Here is a 21482-nt window from a genome sequence, read left to right on the forward strand (position 1 = left end):
GCAACGACATAATAGGCTTTTAAGGCCACTGAACAGTTCTAAGTGTATTATTCATTTGAATCCAGAACTAAATGGGAGCTTCTCAATCTTCCAGTTTCATGCTATCAACCATTTATATTAGCAACCTCGTGAACCGTGAAGAGCGCACAAGTCAGATTCCCACCACATGCTATGCACTGTACTCATAACGCTCATTCTGACTGAGGGATTAATTCACTAATTAGGAAGAACATTCACCTCTCTCAGGCTGAACCCTGTCCGTTAATGATCGGATCGGGCGAGGGTTTGACATTCAGAGCTTGTTTTTACCCTCCGACTTGCAAATCCCAGTGAGGATTTCATCACACACCTCTGTCTGCCTGCTAGCGAGCTCCCAAACTCTTCCAGGGTTTTTTTTTCATTACACAAATACTTTGCTGCTGAGCCGGTGCTGGTCCTACTGTGGGTGTGGTGCAGTGTCATCGACCTTTGGTTTTCCACTGGAATAATGAGCAGAGTAAGAAACAACACTGCAAGTGTCACTCAAAGCTGCACTACTTTGCACATTGGTGGCCCCAAATGGCAGCAAGAGATAAGTTTGAATTTTGTGGATTTCAAAATGCAGAAATCCTGTAATGTGACGTCAGTAAACTGCACACAGCAAACTTATGTTTACCTACCTGGCCGGTCTCTGATGCTTTATGCCAAAGGAAACCAAAGTGACAAGAGAGGAAAAGATCTAACGTTGGTGAGTCCAGCTTTCTCTGGACGAAGCGCTTACTGTGGACAGAGAGGATTTGCTGTCAGTGACCATCAGACTCCAGAATGTCATTTGGGCGATTAGGGTGAATCTCAGTTCTCTGGTGTCTCCATTACAGTGGGTGGGATGCTCTGCTTTGTTGCAGCCCTACTTTGTGATCTAGGTTGACAAGACAGGTGTATTTTTACATAAAAATCTTGCCCAGTTTTAATGCAATGATGAATCCCTGATCCCTGCCAGGACCCTTTGTAAGTCGACTAAATATGGTTAGGTGTCTCACCAGCAGTGCTCAAATCCTTTAAGTAAAAGTAGCAATACCATAATGGAAAAATGCTTCATTGAAAGTAAATGAAGTATCAAAAGTAAAAGAACTCATTCTGAAGGGCGGCCCCTTTCAGAGTGTTGTATTATTGATCTTTTTTTATCTATTTTAATGTTGTAAGTGATCCAGGTGGCGCTAGGTCTGCTAGTTTATATACTGTTGTGTATTGTGTATATACTGTATGTGTGACTATGCATCATATTTTATGAGCTTATTGTATGTTTTGCATGTTAAACCTTATTCTGCAAAGTATAGTAACTATAGCCGTCAGATAAATGTAGAGCAGGAAAAAGTACAATATTTCCCTCTGAAATGTAGTGGAGGAAAAGTATAAAGTCTCACAAAATGGAAATACTCAAGTAAAGTGGCAGGACCTGACATTCAGAGCTTCAAGGACCTCAAACCTGTACTTAGGTACAGTACTTGAGTAAATGTACTTAATTACGTTCCACCTCTTCTCACCAGCCCACGACTAACCTGAACCGAACAAAACTGTACATAGAACACAATGGGAAAACATGCAGTATAAGTACGGCATGGGACACCTGGAAACAGATATATTACGGCAACAGACAATCTGCTTCTGTCAGGTTCAGTCGGCACAGATAATATAAAGCAGAAAGAGGCAGGTTGCATTTAAACAAACTGACAGGAACTATAGGATTGGTAATAGTTGAGTTTTTTGTATGTGAGCTTTGTTCTGCGTCTCTGAGTTATGGTGTGTAACATCCAAAGTGCGAGCTCCTCTGCACTCCTGCGGTGCTTAAAGTGTCCCTAAAGGCAGCTGCATACATAGATCCTTAAGACTTAATAAGCCGAGCCCGTCTCATCACGCCAGACATCCCCGCCTTTGGAAGACCTAGTTTCATAGTTTCTTGACGGCGCCTTTTGATTATCGCGGACGCCGGCAACATGTGACGACTCCCGGGGAGCAAAGCATCTGAGCGCTATCTTCCACCAGCACAGAGAATCTTTGGCTCGGCTCGTTCTTGGAACAACTTGAATGTGATGGATGTGAAACTCCCCACAGACTCTGAAATGGTTATGATGAGAATTGTTCTTTGAAATTATTCTCATTGTTCCAGATCCATGGATTTGGATCCAGCTTTATTTAAGGCGAGGTCCCCAGAAAACACAACTGAGTGAGAAAATGTTGATGTGAAATTTGACAGTCTAAACAGTGTATTTACGCCTGAACCAGCTGATGGAATTGAATGGGAGAAACATGAATTTAAATATACTCTTGTACCTATACACCCTAAACACCTACTGTAGGTAGAGCTTTTATCATTGTTTCATTGTAGCAGCTGATAAGGTAATGACTTGTCAAAATGTAATTAAATCGGTTGTAAATGTAATAAAACCTGTTAATGTAATAGCATCATATTATCACATTAATTGCATTTATTAATTCTGATACTGATTGAAACTTCATACTTACACCACAGGTTCCCCCTATAGAGCAGATGATCTGATTAGATTCTGGAGCACCTTGCTGCATAAATTTGCATATTAATGAGGAACAACTGGTTTTCTTGAAACTACTATAACTCCTTAACGCTTTAAGATTTAAGGAGTTCAGACAGGTATGCTGACAGAGAAATATTTGCTAATTAATGCATTAATTAGCTTAATTAATGACCTCCTTAACATAACTGGTTATGTTTAATATATCATGGTGATTATAGCGGGACATTAGGCAGTGCCTCTTGTTAACTGATGATATAATATTGACTAATAAAGTAATAACTCATAAGAATGAGAGAACACCTTATAAAGACATTATTATTGCATCATTAGTTAAAAATCTTGCTCCCTTTTTGAAATAATAATCACTATAATCATCAAGTTATTGTAATAATGTGATATAATTTATTACATTAGCAGGTTTTATTATGTTTTTGACTCATTTAGAAGGACATTTCATTACATTTTGACAAGTTATTACATTATTCAGCAGTCATTACATTATCAATTCCTGCATGCATATATAACCACAATGTTGTGCTTCTGTTGGCTTGTCATTATGTTTTGAAGTGGCTATTTCCCTTGAACACCGATGGCAATGAAGAATTTGTCATTTAGGACAGCAATGTTTTCTTGTCTGTCTTTCTCAGTGGCTGTTAGCAAGCCAAGGTTAGTATACAGCCTGGAAAAATAACAAAATTAAAGTTTTGTGTAAATGTACCAGAAATCTGCAACAATGTGTCTGCTGGGCCTCTATGATTGGCTTATGTGAATATACCAGACTTCATATTTTCCTCTTCTGAATGCCCACTCTCTCTGTGTCTCTGTATATCTATTTGAGCAGAATAAAGAATGGCTTGTAAAATTAGAAGCCCCTGTAAAGAGCTCAGAGAATTTTTTTTAATGCCCCAGTAAAGGATGGGCGAAACATTTCAGCCAGAAATTGGTCACTGCTGATGATCAATTAGAGTATCATGGTGAATCGGATGAGTGCATTAAAACAGAGGCCATGAGGCAGGGACAGAATGGGCTGCAGGTTAAAGAGACTGTCCTGTAACTAGAAGATGACAGGTTCAATTCCAGCAATAGCCAATGTGTCCATCAACTACTGAAGTGTCCTTGAGCAGGACACTGAACCCCTACCTGCTCAATATAACTCACTCTGGATAAGGGCATCACTTCAATGCCTAAAAATGAAATGAATGAATTCTGAAGCATATGTATATTGCACATCGTCTCACATTATGATAGTTATGTTGAGTCAGTGAATGAGATTTGATTTAACCCCCTGGATGCATGTGAAGGCGCGAGAAGTAAAGAGATTGAAGGAAAAGAGGGCTATGAGAAGAGTATTGACTTCAGGAACAAAATTAGAATTGATTTGGTGAGAAGAAGGAAGATGGTTTACACTTCCTGCAGTGAATTGTTATGCTGGTAGTCTGAGTAAACCTCTGGCAGAGCCAACCCCTCATTATTCTTCCAGACGCACACGCAGTCTTTAGGTGGTCCTTCTCCGCTGCCATTTATCCTGCTGGTGCCACATTCCCTTCTCATCAAGACTGCTCTCAGTAAAGAAAAAAAAAAGAAAAAGGTATTCTTCCACTGCGTTCATAACATCAGTTTAAAAGCTGTGTTGCAGCAGCGTAAAAAACAGAGACAAGATGAACTGCACTCTGTGAGACTCAGCATTGTCTTCAGTTCATCTTTCTAAAAGTGTAGACGGAGCAAAACTCCATCCTGACAAATGGTTTTTGGACAAAATTCTTTAATGGCACACACAACCTTAACCTCAACTGTGTGAACACATTCATTCAATGTGGCGGATTTGATGGTTTTCAGCAGCAGGGGGGCTTGTAGCAACTGATAATGTGATAACTGACAGATAATGCAATACCATGTCAAAATGTAATAAAATGTCCTTCTAAATGGGTAGAAAATGTGATGAATTGCCGGATAATAAAATACCATCTGTAGACTGATAATGTAATAAATTGCAGGTTAATGTAATAATGTATTACATTACCAGGGAAAAAATACAACTTAACAAAATTACAACATCCGTCTGAAGATGTTATTATATTATTCAGCAATTTAATACATTAGTAGAGCAGTGGGAATTGAGAAGTGGGAATTATTAAGACAACTTAGTGCCATGTAAAACACAATCTAAAGATCATATGGTCTTTCAATGGTGTTGTATGTTAAGTTATTTTGTGCTATCCTCAAGAATCAAATCTGCATGAATTGTTTTTATTGATTTATTTTCTGTAGTTTATCATGAATTTTTCTATTTCCCAAATCGAATAAACAGTCTTTTATTACATTCTCACTAATTTAAAGGAGCATTTTATTACATTTTGACAAGTTATGACATTATCCGGAAGTTATTACGTTGTCATCGGTTGCGGCAGGGCGTCTTAGTGTGTTTACTGACGCCTGACATGTCAGGATGATGAGGCAGCTGCATGACGACAGCAGGAAACCCTCAGTGGACGGTCTGTGACATAATGTTGACAGGGAGGCAGGACGATGCAAAATGAAGTGATACTCAGTGGCTTAACAGATGAGTAAAATTAGGTGGCACGGGACATCGAATCCACAAAGGGCTTTACATGCAATAAAAGAATAAACAAAAAGCCAATAAGATAAACAATGAAAATGTCAGACATGAATTCAAACAGGGCTTTAAAAAAGGATAAAACAGGAAAATATAACAGAAATAAAATAAGTAAAAAAAAAAAAAAAAACTACATAAAAGCCTGTCATTAAAATTGTGTTTTAAAGAGTGATTTAAAAGATTACGCTGAGTTTACCAGCCTATAAGCTCCTCAGGCAGAACACAGCAGGACAAAATAGAACAAGACAGGACAAAACAGGAAACGACAGGACAAGGCCGAACAGGACGAGACCAGACAGGAAGACAATCTGAACAGACAGTGACAAGTTGAGGGATTCATCGGGGTGAGAAGTGCTGTCACTTTCAGAAACAGTGAAGCAGCAAAAGATTGTAGCATCGCTTATCAATTGGGGATTAATTACATCAAACCAGGATATTACAGACAAATTCAGTGTAGGCTGCACTAGACGAGGCGAGGCTGAGCTGAAATAGGACGCCTTCCAAGAGGAAGTCAGCCTCCTGCTTGTCTGATTGATGAGCATTCTGGGAAACATCATTTTGAGCTAACAGTGATCTCCAGAGGATTTATTAGCGTCCTATTATGTTCATCTCATAGTAGCAGCTTCCCTTGTATACCCTTGGCAGTCGGCTGAGTAATGATGGTTTTGTTGCTCTGCACTCTCAGGCTGCGTTCACACCGCAAGCCTTCATGCTCAGTTCCAAATTGCTGCATCAATCCGATGTTTTTAGATGCCTGTTCAAAGTCTATTCTAGGATGTAACCCATATCCGATACCAATATGAACTGACAGCGATGTCAAGAGGACACATGCAGAGAGTAACAAAGACCTTTGCTCTTTGGATGCTGCTAAAGTTACGTGCAAGTTGTCCACGACTTCATTAGCAAGTAACCCGACTACCAATTAAGTCATCTGTTTCACCATCTTTCTATAGTTGTGACTCCCTGTTTTCCATGGTAACGCTGGCTCGGCCAAGCTGCAGTGGGCCCCAAAATGATGACAATTGTCTAAGGGGGGAGTCTTTGTGAAATGAGCATGAACTCTGAAACAGATTACATGTTGTGGACACAAATTATGTGAACATCATTTTCCTCCACCATGAAAGGATTATATGACAACAGCACAAATTGGACACAGCGTTTTCACATGTTCGTCTCATGTAAAGGTTAGTTAGTTACGTTTAGGCAAGAACAACTTAAGGTTAGGAATAGGTTTAGGCAACTAAAACTTTGGTTAAGATCACAAACAAATTGATTATGGCTAGGATAAATAAAGTGGTGTCTCCTCTAAGTAATGTTTTCATTTGTATTTGTCTCAGTTTTTGTGCAAGGAGCAAGTATTTTCATTTTAAGACATTGTGCTCATCTCACAAAATTTTGTGACAGTAAGAATGAGATTTACTTATTGTCATGGCAACACTGACAAATTCTGATTTGAGCGTTTAACTACAAGTCACATGTGGAGTGTATGCCTCGGGATCTGATTTTGTACCACTTACTGTATCCATGTGGTGCCACTCACGGATTACAAAACATCAGATCTGTGACATGAGGGAAAGAAAATCAGAATTGGGACACTTTCAGTTGCGGTGTGAATGTAACCTCAGGCCCAGGTCATCATCGTCAATTGACTTACCATAGAACTAAAATGATCTTTTGGGGAATTTGGGAAGCCCAGCCTTAAAGGATAGGGCCGGTGTTTTTTAATGCATTGCTTACCGTCAACAAATCCTATGAAAATAACAAAATCAACAATGCGTTTGCTCTACTCCCGTTACTTTCCGACTTCCCACGTACCGTTTTTAGCCGTCAACCAGGAAGTCATTGGCTCCAATTGTAAGCTAAAAACCTTGAAATACAGCTGGGACATGGCTGCATTGGGCACCGGCTACATGGACGAGACTTGTTGGAAAAACAAAATCATTGCTGATTTTGTTATTTTCATAGGATTTGTTGACGGTAAGCAATGCATTCAAAAACACCAGCCTTATCCTTTAATATCTGTGCATTCGACTTTTATATTCAATTGAAATGAATGTGCTGTTGCTTTGGAACGGAGCATATGTGCTCCAACGCCCTCTCTCTCTCTGTCACTGCACCGCTGAGCTGTGGGATGATTTTACACCGACTGGTATCATTTTAGAGTCACAAAGATTCTGGGCATCTCAATGCCACTCTGCCACTGAGCTCCCACTGATGTTTCCATTATGCTGGTCGCCATGGAGACCAACATCTTCTCCCCCATACTCTGCTGCATCTCTAAATCTTTCTATTTCCCGTATCTCCCAAACTAGTGGTTTTGAGACTACACCCTTTTACTGGTGTCTGCTTCACCGAGGATTTCCCCCGTTCCTGCTGAGCCTGTGGAAAGTGATGGCGTCTGAGAATACATAATGACTTCTGTATTTCCCTCACAAGCAATTTCATTTCAGATTTATAATATCGGTTTCCCCTGCGGGCGGGTAGCGCACATTTTGAATTGATGCAACACACATTGTCATGTGTCCAGAATGACAAATAGCACGTGTCTCACCTTGGGGCATTGTTGACTTGTCACAAGAGGGCCGTTTGTTATTGAAAATGTGGTTCAAACTAGCTTGACACTTCCCAGTACCCCCTGGTGCTCTCCACTGACAGAAATGTATTATTGGCAAGTCTCCACTGATATCATATCCCTTAGCCCTATTGCCCTACAGCAACTGGAATGCAATAAAAGGAGAATTGATTATATGTGGACCGCAGAGCAGCGGTCACAAAATGTGTTTACTGTAGTCTCCCTCCCATCTAAATGCCAAGAATCAGCTCTCCATGGACGCTCCTCTGCCCAATGAATGATTAATGAGTCAGAGTGCATCCATAACTGACTAGACAAACAAATTTACACCCAGGTATATCAGCTGCATGTCACTCCTTTGGCAACGAATAGTGGGATGCAGGAACTTATGTTCACAGAAGTGGACTCATGACTGGAAGGTTGCTGGTTTAAATCCCTGGACCAACTGGGGAAATCAGACCAGGGAAAGTGAATAGGCTCCGTTCACACTGCAGGCATTAGTGCTCAATTCCAATTTTTTGCTGAGATCTGATTGGATTTATTTTGTCTAAAATGAATGTAAACAGTTTTGTTTGAATGGAGGCGTCTTCCCAAATACTTATTCAATTTGTGACCTTGCTGGCTCTCCATTGGCTGCTTGAGTTGCTCCATGTTTTCCTGGTCAAATGGACGCAGAGTCATGATGACAGAGATCTGAGTTACGTGAAGATATGGATCAGATATGGATCGGATTTAAGACCACATGCAGTTTGAATGAAGTCAAATCAGAGATGAAAAGATCAGATTCTATGTGTTTTTTTCTGTTCATCCTGCACTGAAAACATCACATCTGTGTCACATAGGAGGGAAAAAATCTGAGTCGGGACACTTTCAGCTGCAACAACTACTGCTGAACTGCCCTTGATCTTGGCACAAAACCCCCAACTGCTCTAGTTCAACCGCTTGGTGGCCAATAGTAGAAGACTTGGCTTGAATGTTTATTGTTTATTGATAAGGATCCCCATTAGCTGTGCACAAGGATGTCCGCTATTCTTCATGGGGTCCCACTAAAACACAATATACATCCAAAACGTATGAACAAAGTTTAAAACCAGGATACAATAAAATCAAAAAATTAGGACCACTTTGTCATGGGCCACAGCATGAAAGACAAGCAGAAATATAAGATAAGTCACATTTGTACAGTAAACAATGATTCTTACATATCAAAAGGCCAAGCTCAGGACAAAGGACAAGCTCAAACAAAGGAACGTGTGAATGAAATACATAAGCATGGATACAACAGTATAAGTAGAATTAAGATTAAGCATTTGATCTTAACTCATAATCAAATGTCTTCTAAAAAGACATTTGAAGATGAGGCAGGACGGTGTTTAAAAGGGGCTTACCTGCTCAAAAACACAGAACTGCTCTCTGCTGTCCGCTTCCTTCCTTCGGTCTCCAATACTCGGTCCAGACTAAACAAGACCAACATGCAGAGTGGTTACATATAAACAACCTTTTACTGTCTGTCTGAGCGCGTCAAGTGAAACCAATACCAGTAAAACTAATGGAGCTGAAACCTTTATGTGAAACAACACAGTGGACTCTAAAATGAAACGTGGTGAAGTCCACAAGGCATTTACATTCTGTGGCTTCTCTCTGTACCACACTCTCACGACCATAACACTGGAAAACATACTGATCCTGACCCCATCTGCTCCAGTTGAACGGCTCAAGTGGAGTGGAAGGTGTTGGTTGTACAGTTGTCTAACTGGTCAAATGTGAAGCAGGGTGTTGCTGAAAAAGAGTATGCATGCTCAGCAAACTTTCCCTGGATAAGTAAACATTAAAAAATATCTTCTCAGTCTTATCAGAAGGGATTAACACATCCAAAGAGGCCAAGCTACTCGAACGTCTCTCACCCAGATGATTGATTTTCCACTTTTCATCTCGGCCTTGACGTCACACGAACCAGGAAAATAGCCCACTGGCTTCGTCATCATCGCCCCCCGCCACTCATCCTTAACACTACATAATAATCAGCCAGTCATTTTCAATTCAAGCCTGGAATAGACTGGAATAGACAAAACAGTCAATTACTGTGTATGTTCAGTGACATTCAGTGAGCCACTTTCTGCATCGTTCAAAAGAGTGAGCAGGGCAAGTCTTCAATTAATTCGAGACACTCAACTCCTGCCTTTATTTTTCTTGGCTAATTCAGAGTAAAACAATGTTATACTGCCGAGCTTTGAATTAGCCAAGTAAAATAAAGGATTTTTAATTGTCCAAGATGTGACTGCCTTGGATTTGTTTGCGAAATAGTAGTAATAAAAACTAAACCATTTGAAACAATGCCCCATTTTGCAATGGGCACATCTCCACTATAACACTGACGCCAAGGCAGCATTCCCTCTCTGTGCTGCTTAGTTGAAGCCCTCTCTGTGTCACTTCCATTTGTAATACTGTCATGCTGGGTTGCCTAGATTGACAAATGATCAAACCAAAGATACTATAAGGTGTTTTTGAAACACAGACAAGGCTGTATTACGGTTATCTTGAAACTCGTTATTTCTTTTCCCATTCAAGTCCACTTGCCTCAGTGTTTTGGTTGTTGGAATATTGGAAGCAGATGCTGTTATAATTTGTTACGTTTAAGTGGCTGCAAACCCGTTTCTTTGAAAAATTATATAAGCTTTGAAGATGATGGGTGTGATTTCAGCTCATCTGACCTCCACTAGCATTACACACAAATAGCAACAACTTCTGTTTCCAGCACCACGCATCGCTTCTGTTTCCCCACCAACAGCAGCAACGCTGGTGCAAATGCTTTTTGGATTGACTGTGAGGATGCCATGTTTATCATAATTTGATCTTCACCGTTAAGCATATTACATTTTGTTTGCATCAGAGGGCTGAATGAAAATACACACCAAACCACTGTTAGTCTTTACTGAACTTAAAGTGGTAATCCATGAGATTCATATTTCACTTGTCAAACAGTGTGTCCAGTCCTGTGAATTTTTTTTCCTTGGATTTTCTGTTGATGCAGTTTGAGTTTCTGTAGGTGGCGCTCTTTTCTTTGTCTGGTTGCTATCGCTGCTCATGCTAACTACCCAGTTCTTCTTCTATTTATTCCAAACAAATTCCTGTTGCTGCTGCCGGAAACATAAAACGCATCACTTCCTGTGCACCAGAGGAGGAGGAAAGACCTACCAGACACCGGGTGTTTCGGACAGCAAATGTAAAAGCTTTCATGGACTGGTTACAGGCTGAACCACTGTTGCGTTATATCAATCGATGATAGAGAGTATAGCAAAACAGACATCGATGCATATGGAAATTTCCTGGATTATTAGTCAAAGTACTCATAGACCTGGATGTTGGAAAAAAAACATACGTGCCCAGCAAAACGTCCCCGGATAAATTAAGGTGAAAGCTGCTGCAGTTAGTTGCGAATGCGATGTCGTGTTTCATTTATTTTTACGAAGCAGGTCTCTGAAGCTGGCGAGGTGTTTCATGTGGGTTGTCAAGTCTTGTTTTTGATTCCTGGTGTTCACTGATACCTAAAGGTTGGAACTGAAATGTGCATGGCGGCCTCCCCGCTGTGATTCCATGTCTTCCCTCGGCTAAAAGTGAAATCGCAGCTGTCACGGAAAAACCTCTTAACTACAATTTAAGTGTTTTTATTTCCCTGAACTGAAAGTGTTAGCACGGGCTTCATGACCCTTGGCTGCTTGAAACCTGTTTAAAACCCATTGGATCATAACGAGAAAGTAAACATTCATTTCATCATTCCTTAAAAAAAAAATAAGGAATACAAGGTTTGCCTCCTCACAGCGAAACGCTCCGTCCTCGACTTCAATCCCATCTCCGCAGTGGGCGTCGCATTAACTCTGCACGCTAACAACCGCACATGCAGCGTGGGCGCGCGAATATTTGGCTCGAGTCTCGGAGTCTCGCCTGTTCCCATGCATCTTTAATAGGGTCTGCCCCTCTTGTCCGACAGCAGGAAGAGGATAACTGCTGGAGCCCAGAGTTTGAGAAACCGGCTGGCCCTCCTCCACCTTGATGAATAAGTAAACACATTGAACCGGGCAGAGACGCAGTCGGTAAAACTCCCAGCTGGTAGCGAGAAGATTTGCTTTCTTCGGGAAGCAGTGCTGTTTACTTTGCTGATGGTTCCACAGCTCACTCCCTCTGAACTCTATTAACATTTCCTCTGAATCTGGATGCATGCATCAGCTGCAATTCTGGCTCAGAGATTGCATTCCAGTGCCTCACTCAAACGTGCGGCAACCCTCATATCGTAAATAATGTGAGAGCAAACACAGACATCTCAGGTCGACCCTCCTGTGCCGCTGTTAAAATCTCGGTTTTACTTGAGTTTTTTATTTTTTTAAGGTGGATTTTTAAGGTTTTCCAAATCGTCAAATCCAGCTAGTTAGAACCAATTTTCAGCTGTTTTGCAAAGGTTTTGGTTCATTTGCTAACTCTTGATACTTATCGTTTTCTTAATCCAATCTGCACAATGTTCCCTACCAAATCAGGCTCTGCTCAGTTTCATCTCCCCTTCATTTATTCAGAGATGAATCAAGCCATGTTGATTAAAGTGTGAACAGACTCCACCGTGAATAAAGATCCAAGGTTAAAGATTCACTGTATCGTTCTGTGGTGTGGAAAAGTATCTTGTTCCAAGTCCGCAATGTTACTGTAAAAACATTTAAAATGCTCGTTCGTTTCTAATCAATGTTAAACAACATTCAAGCATGAAAGCGTAAAAACATCCCAACCAGTAACATTTAATCCATAGCATTCCTACTGCCTAGTTTCCCTGCCGCACCACACTCAAACACACACACACACACACACACACACACACACACACCCCAGCACAGCAGGGTCCATGTGGGTTCATATGCTGCCTGGATGTCAACAGGCAAATGAACAATAGTGTTTACCAAATGGCTTTGTTGTTCAACACACTAGCTTATTAAAATGGCATCTCATTAGAGGCACTGAGCCGCCGTTTTATAAGAGATTAATTGCATTTTTTGAAAGCACTTTCTCTTCATTATTATTCTGTGTTGCATATGGATTCACTGCGACGGTAACGGCCCTACATATTCATATTACAGGAAGCTTAGAAATGGTTGGGAAATGAGCCAAAGGCGGAGCTGGGCCGGTGCTCAGACTGCCGCTGAATCCCAAACACGAGCGCCTTTGTTCTGGATGTAAAAATAGGCTAGCTGTTTCCCGCTAGAAGTAAATTAATGAAATGTCTTTCTTTTTTTTTTTTTTCTACCGTCCACAGTATATCTTCCACTGTCCATTTGCACTGTATTGGCCCTGTTGTCCTTGTGCCGTGTTTGTCATTTTGTTCGGTCAAACTGTGTAAGTTGTCAAAGATGCATCAATGTCAGCAAGACAAATTCCTGCTCGTTCCTTCCACTTTGTGATTAAAATGATTAAAATGAATGAGTGTCCAATGATTAAAGATTATACTCAACCAAACAAAGCAACAAAATGCTGAAGTTGTCGATGGAATCTATCTTGCCTTTTGACTCATGTCTAAAGAACATGAAGTTCAATATCATCACTGTTGGTGAGGATACTTTTAAAATGTAACCCCAATACTCATTATGGATTACCTGCTTATAATTGTATTCAGCTGTTTAGTTTAGTTTAGTTTAGTTTAGTTTTTAGTTCAGTTTAGTTCAGTTCAGTTCAGTTTAGTTTAGTTTAGTTTAGTTTAGTTTAGTTTAGTTTAGTTTAGTTTTTAGTTCAGTTCAGTTTAGTTCAGTTCAGTTCAGTGTAGTTTAGTTTAGTTTTTAGTTCAGTTTAGTTTAGCTTAGTTTAGTTTAGTTTAGTTTAGTTTAGTTTAGTTTAGTTTAGTTCAGTTCAGTTTATTTTAGTTTAGTTTAGTTTAGTTTAGTTTAGTTTTTAGTTCAGTTTAGTTCAGTTCAGTTCAGTTTAGTTTAGTTTAGTTTAGTTTAGCTTAGCTTAGTTTAGTTTAGTTTAGTTGCTAGCATTTATCAAAAATGTAAAACAAAAATAAAAAAAAGTGCTATATAAAGACCACCTACAGGGCTTATTAAAACATCTCACCTCAAAAAAATCAAGACAGCAAAGATACAAATGAACTGGATAACAGCACACAACAAGCAAAGCCCTACTTCACATTCAGTATCTTTCCAGCACAACACACTTTCTACTGTGCTCTGCCTTGCTCAAAGGCGCCTTGGCAGCGGCTATTGAGGGAGGGGTGAGTGTTACAACTTTACTTTTCCCGCCCACATTTCCCAGCTGGTGTTGTGCCAAAATTTGTATCCCCTAACAAGGACACACAGTGTCATAGATGCAGCAGAGAGCGTTACTTTCCAGGTGCATGAGTTGCTTTGCATCTAAAAACTGTGTTTCCCCTGGCTGTGTTTTCACCTCGATTTCACACCATGAAAGGAAAGGACAAAATTGCCTTCCTTTAATGATGCTGTGGATTGTTTTCCCATCGCTGTCTTTTCAACACAACTGTAAAAGATCCTTTTAAAAACATTTCACAGTATTACAAAGAATGAAAGTAGCTTACAGAAAGTGGCCTAACTTGCCTCGTAATGAATGGATATCAGGCTTGTTTGTGATCTTATCATCTCAAACCACAAGTGTCCATTGATTCTACAAGGAAGTTGTTAGGCTTTAAATGAATGTACTTATCATTTATTAAGCACATGTCCTCCATGATAATTTCCCTGTACCATGACAAAACAGTAACAACAACACACTTTTTAAGGGAGGCAATTTTGGCACAACACCATAGTCCAGGAATTTGAACCAGCAGCCTTCTGGTCACAAGCTCCTCAAAATTATAAACCACAAGGAGGAAAATGGTAAAACAAACAAAATAGATGAAAAGTGAGAAAAATGAAATGAATTAACATAGACTTGATGCTCAAAATAGTAAAGTAACACAGTAAAGAATCAATTCTGCCTTACTTACCTTTGGATTGCTTTGCTTCCAAACAATAGCCTACTTTAATTATCTTACTTTACAACCATAATAAAGCAATATTTTCTGTGTGGAGCTCTAATTTCAGGATCAAAATGCTTTCCCTCTTCAAACATGTTCATAAATAATCCAGTGTTTTCTCTGAATTCATTCAGCAGTGGTGGGCGACCACACCAAGAAATAGTGCTAGCGCTGCCAGACAAAATGTGACATAAAACTAAAAATGCATAATCTAAACTCCAACCCCAAAAACACAAACAGAAATTGAACCAACCAGAATTGTTTCAAACAAAAAGATACAGCTAACGAATGCAACTTTGCTGTGGAAACTGTGTTGCTGTGTTTTATAGTGTCCTAATGAATTTGTACAGCACAACAACGAGAGAATGCAGCCACATCTTTTATTGACATGTTTAGTCCTGTCAGCAGACACATCACCAGGCGTGTCTTTTTCCCTGCTCTGAGGAGAATTTCACTATAATAAAATCTTGAAGTAGTTTTAGCAGAAACTACTACTGCAGTAGAACCAAAACTGAGACCAAAACATGGCCAGACATGGAACCAAAACCAAAATTACCAACACTACGAAACATTATAGGGGCAAACATTGGGATAATCCAACAATCACATATCACTGTTGTCGTGTGAAAACCTTGTAACTCCAATTTTTAATTGTTCACATGCCTCTCTATAGGCTGAGAAAATTGTCCAACTTTTCGAAACCCTGTCAAACCATATTAGATAAATACAAAAATGCATGGTGGTCAAGCTCAAACCAAGGCTGTTCCTGAAAAGCTGACATTTTGGAGATACAAGGTTTTCACCGTGTCGACAGTGACGACATATGACTGCTGCATTTTCCCAGATTAGTTACCATTTCTTTTTAAATAATCAATACAATAGGATGCTACTGTCTTGTTGAGAAGTAATGTTGTACTTCTAAAGCTATAGGCACTTGTGTGAAGTAGGCCTGCCATATATAAATGTAAATTGCATCTAGAGTGTATTTACCTTCCTGGTCAAAGACGGACATGAAAGGTTTCTGCGGTCCCAATGGTGGCGACTGTAATGAGGATGGGCTCTTCTCAGTAGTCAGCGCTTTGACCCAGATTAGCTCTCTGCCAGAGGCGTGCCGAGGCAGGATGGAGCTGGAGAATAATAGCTGAATACAGTGTGTGAGACGCGCATTGTATATTAAATTATACACAGACAGTTCCACAAGACTGTATGAAGTTCATAAACTAGAGGGGATAAAAAAGCCATTAACAGCCCTCGGCGCAGATGCCCAAGCACATCTCAGCACTAAGATGATCTGCTTTAAAATAGGACTAAAATGATCTTAGTGCTGCTGAGCCATTATCCATTAGCGCTTTCTGCTTTGTTGAGATTTTCAGTGGGCTTTGAACTTTCAAGAAATTTGAGGGAACATCATTAAAATGCTGTTTCTTTAGTTCTTTAGTTTAGTTGTAGTTTCCTTTAGTTTGATGCAGATGCTTCCAGTCTACAGATTTAGCAGGTGACAGAGACATGAGTTTTCAGATAAAGTAATTACATTAAGTACATTAACCATTTGAAATCAGCAGCGATGAAGACTCAGTGTAACTTAATGTGAGTGTATCAGTCTTACAGCTTTATTCCCAGCTGCAACAAGTTTCCCATCCATCTTGTTCTACCTGTAGTTATCCAGGGAATGGTTTTGCTGAGCATGCATGCTCTTTCTCAGCAATGCTTCACATTCATACAGTTACACACATTCCCACCTGGGAGCTGCCCAGTACAACCACAGTCTTCTACTGGAGGCGACTGAGCAGCCGCACTGGAGTAAATGGGGATTAAGTGGCTCGCTGAAAGGCACCTTGACGGTAGTTGCTGAATTTAAAGCATTACTCGTTCATTTTCCCCACCCAGATTTTCCTAGCAGGTCTAGTTATTGAATCTGCAACCCTCTGCTCACAAACCTGTCTCTTCTATCCTTTAGGCTATGTTCACACTTTCCAAATTGCGGCTCGTGTCTGATTTTTCGGATGACTCTTCGTATCTATTCTAGGATCCGATACCAATATGAACTGACAGCGATGTCAGAAAAGACACGCTGAATCACAAGAACAAAAGATGTCACATACATTTTTGTACCTAATCTTATCCTGCTTGTTTCAAACACATTTCGGTTACGGTACAGTATCTTGCTTTGCATTGTTGTGTCTCGTCGTCCTCCATTATATACAGGCTCAGCCAAGCTGCTGTAGGTGCCAAAATGATGACAATTGTCTCAGGTAAACAATGTAAAATTTACTTATTGGCATGGCAACAAGGGCAAAAAAATGTATGATTATAAAACATCAGATCTGTGTCACATGAGGGAAAAAATCGGAATTGAGACACTTTCAGCTGCAGTGTGACCAGAGTTTTTGACCACTGCCATCCCTCAAGAGAGTGAAAGGATATAACTTAATTTAAGACATCATTCCCATGTCCCAGGACAATCCAGCCAGCACCTATAAACATGAACCACTTTGTCCACAAGCTGATGTCATTAAGATGTAAAACCTGCAACTACTCCACTGAAAATTAATGGAATCCTGATTTAATGGACCCAAAAATTGTTTGTTTGAATGTCTACATCCAAATTAACTTCATATTAGTGCCAATAGTTTTCAGCCAGAAAATGTGCCCATATGCCAGGGGAATCACACTTCATACTGAGCACGGCCATAATTCCCTTTTCCTGTGGAGTTTACAGAGATAAAACACCACAGATTAGAGGGCAGGACAAATCTCTTCTCATTTCTGTCCTAGGGAGACTGTTGTGAATGTTTACTAGTAAAGATAAACCCTTGTTGGGCGTGAGGCATCTCAAATTTTAATGTCGAAATTCATTGGTATTCCCCTCTACCTGTCATTATTTTACTGGGTTTAATCTGAAATGACTGCACTCGTAGAAATGAGGTTTCTATGCATACATACCAATAATATGCTGGAAAAAAAACTTGGCGGAGAGGCGCTTTAAACCAAAGCAAACAGACTCAACAACTGGTGCTTATTTATTCATAGGCGTACCTTCATTTCCATATAAATGTACGTGACCTATGGGAGGCTTGTTTGTTGTTTAGATTCACTCTCGCAGAAAGCAAACAAAAAACCTGATGAATTCTAGGCAATCTCCTCTCTTGTAAAGAAAGCGTACGTGCATTATATGTCCCCTTGTTAGATAGTCTTTCATCATTCCAGTATCTGATTTCTCAGACTGCTTTTTCAATAATGACGTGTGTGTTTGCTTGTGTGTGCGTGCGTGCTTGTGTGTGAGTGTGGGTTTTTTTTGTGAGGACTTTCATAATGTTGCCTCACAGCTGTCATTGTGTTTCCACTTACTCTTGCCGCTGCGTCTCTCAGGTCCCACCGTGGAGCTTTTGCGTGACAGAAACACAAAATGGCTTACTTCTCTGGCAGATGGCAGATGGTTTTCCTTCCAAGATGGAACTCATGCAATGAATAACACAGCAACCATGACTTGATTTGGGTGCTATAAGTTGTTTATTGAATTATTGGGTCCAGTGGCACACAAGTCTATGCCGTAATTGTCTCCCTCTCACTGGGGAGCTCACGGTTTCTGATATTGAAGGCTGTGTTTTTGTGTTACGCAACATCAGAATTAGGGAGGGTGTCCTGGGATCAGTCATTTTAAATGAGGTGCCAAGTAGGACAGAGTATACATAGTGAGCAGGGTAATTCTTTTTAGATAAAAGACTGTCAACGCTATGAGTAAACATCATGCTGAACTGGGCTGGAAGCATTTGTTTTCTATCAGAGGAGATGACGCTGATGTTTATTGAGTTCTGCAAGATCATCTGGCTTGCAGCATTAGGCCCGTGCTGCTGTGCACGAACTTAACAGATGTCTGTCTTTTCCCCTCTGCTTTTTGTGATTCGATTAATGACCTAAATTACCCATTATTAGCAGTAAGGTTGCTTAATCCAGTGAGTACTTTACAAACCTGAAAAACCGACCGTCCATAGCTCTAAAACCTCAATCTCAATGCTGTCGGGCGCATCGGCTACGCTCAATACCTCATCATAACCACATAGGGTGAAGATCCATCCAGCTTTGAAATTGATATTCAGTAGGGAAAAATCTTTTAAGACTTCTGTTCTACGAAGCTGCTCAGATAAGTGAGGCAATCTTCTCACTTGAACCGTAGTTCTTTTTCATTTATGATTTATCCCTCACGATTACAGTAAAGTGATGAGGCCTTTGTGACTCTGTCCACTCACAGAAGCCTACCACTAATCCTTAATGTCAATGTGATAACCCAAATGTGCACAGGGGCCAAAATAAAAAAAGAAATGTTTAGCCATGTGTGCAAGTTCGCATACATTTTTATTTGCTGAGGACAGCTATTGATGGCAGACTCTGTGCTGTATCTGTGTTTTTTCCACAGTGAGAGACGTGATCATGAGGCTAATGTGGAAGTCCATGGACAAGATGAGGTGTTTCCGGAAACGATCGATGTTTCCGTTCCTCGGCTTCCTCATTACCTTTCTCCTCTTTTTCAACCTTTACATGGATGATGGATATGTGCTGGTAAGTTTCTCGCCTTTTGAGAAGTCTTCCTGGAATTTTTTTTTGCCTCGGACATTACAGTAAAACATCCTCCTGACACCCTTTGAATGCCTTTGCCCATTTATTACCCAGAGTATTTTAGCGATGTTTGATGTGTCGTGGAATGTGCATACCTTCTTACAGACTGCTTTGCTCTTTTAGGAGGCTGAAAAAAGACAACTGGGAGAGACACTGATACATCCTGCAAACTCTGAAAGATATGTCCACACTTTCAGAGATCTCTCCAATTCCTCTGGCACCATTAACGTGACTTATCGCTACCTTGCTGGAATCCCTTTGCCACGCAAAAGTAAGTATTTCTACCACAGCACTCAAACTTTGAAACTCTGATGTAATCTTATGGTGTATGACGTCTGGATCTTCACTAAAGATAGCAGGATGACTAGAATTTGAGGTCTGAACATATCTGATTACTAACAGTTTAAGATTGTTCCATACTAAAGTGATGGATCTTATCAACAACATGTTTCTGTTCACAGAGTATCTTACCATTGGGTTGTCATCTGTCAAAAGGAAAAAGGGGAATTACCTCCTGGAGACGATCAAATCCATCTTCGATCAGTCCAGTTACGAGGAACTGAAAGAGATTGTGGTTGTGGTCCATCTGGCAGACTTTGACCTGGTCTGGTGTGAGAACCTGGTGCAGGAAATCACCAGGAAGTTTGCCCACCACATCATAGCCGGACGCCTCCTGGTGATCCACGCTCCAGAGGAATACTATCCGTCTCTGGACGGGCTGAAAAGGAACTACAACGACCCGGAGGACCGGGTCCGTTTCCGCTCCAAGCAGAACGTGGACTACGCTTTCCTCCTCAACTTCTGTACGAACCTCTCTCACTTCTACATGATGTTAGAAGACGATGTGCGCTGCTCCAGGAACTTCCTGACGGCGCTGAAGAAGGTGATCACCTCCAGAGAAGGTTCCTACTGGGTGATGCTGGAGTTCTCCAAGCTGGGCTACATCGGGAAGCTCTACCACTCCAGAGACCTGCCGCGTCTGGCTCATTTCCTGCTCATGTTCTACCAGGAAATGCCCTGCGACTGGCTCCTCATTCACTTCAGGGGTCTGCTGGCCCAGAAGGACGTGATCCGCTTCAAGCCCTCGCTGTTCCAGCACATGGGCTACTACTCCTCTTACAAAGGAGCGGAGAACAAGCTGAAGGACGACGACTTCGAGGAAGACTCCATAGACATTCCTGACAACCCTCCTGCCAGCCTTTACACAAACATCAATGTGTTTGAGAGCTATGACGCCACCAAGGCCTACAGCAGTATTGTCGACGAATACTTTTGGGGGAAGCCTCCATGCACCGGAGATTTCTTCGTCATCGTCTTTAACAAATCAGCTAAAATCAGCAAAATTAAAATTGTGACAGGTACTGAGGATCGGCAGAATGACATTCTTCACCACGGAGCTCTGGAAGTTGGGCAAAAGCTGGTGGAAACTAAGCAGGGAAGGCAATGTACTTCCTTCATCACATTAGGAGAGTTTAAAGGTGGCAACATTGAGGTTAGCAATGTGGACCACAAGATCGGCTTTGACATTGAGTGTGTGCGAATAGTAGTTACTGCCAGTCAGAAAGAATGGCTTATCATAAGAACTATCAGTTTATGGACTACACAGCCAATAAGTCAGTAAAAGGTAATAAAAGATTTTTTTTTAGTTACTATCTGTATATATGTTAATTTTGAATGCATTGAAGTTCATTTTGGACTACTGCTGGGTGTCATCTTTTTATGGAATTTGAAACAATCCATATTTTCTTGGATTTTTCAGAGATCTATGTTTTCAGTGTGTTGTTCCCTATGGATTAAAATTACCAATCTGTATGGAGCCTTTATACCTATGTTTTTTTTTCCTAAGTAAAAAAAAAATAAAAGTATGTATATAAAATTGTTAATACTTTGCTGGTATCAATGTTTTTCTTTTCTGAAACAGGAATGCCACAGAATTTCAGCTTTAAAACATTTCAAAATCTTGAATCTAGTAAAAGTGCTATTTGCCTGTCGTCGTGTTTTTCTTCATTCAGAGAGACAGATTTAGGTTGGGTCAGACAGACAGATTAAATGAATAGGTTATTGCCTTCAGTACTATGGTTCTAGATCTGAAAATGGATGCATAGATTCAATGCTGCACTATGCAACAGTTTTCCTCATACTGAGGCA

The 21482-nt window shown here is 40.5% G+C and overlaps 1 protein-coding gene across 1 annotated transcript in view; it reads left to right on the forward strand.

Annotated features, from left to right (window-relative positions):
- Window positions 1-20955, forward strand: part of LOC139916150 (alpha-1,3-mannosyl-glycoprotein 4-beta-N-acetylglucosaminyltransferase C-like) — a 37634-nt gene extending 16679 nt beyond the window's left edge. Inside the window, exons 3-5 of the mRNA XM_071904955.2 lie at window positions 19135-19277; window positions 19458-19605; window positions 19796-20955. Coding sequence (XP_071761056.1) covers window positions 19149-19277; window positions 19458-19605; window positions 19796-20955 — 1437 coding nt within the window. The 5' untranslated portion in view covers window positions 19135-19148. The remainder of the gene's footprint in view (window positions 1-19134; window positions 19278-19457; window positions 19606-19795) is intronic.
- Window positions 20956-21482: the final 527 nt, after the last annotated feature.

Source organism: Centroberyx gerrardi, chromosome 4 (genome assembly GCF_048128805.1).
Source record: "Centroberyx gerrardi isolate f3 chromosome 4, fCenGer3.hap1.cur.20231027, whole genome shotgun sequence".
NCBI classification, from domain to species: Eukaryota; Metazoa; Chordata; class Actinopteri; order Beryciformes; family Berycidae; genus Centroberyx; species Centroberyx gerrardi.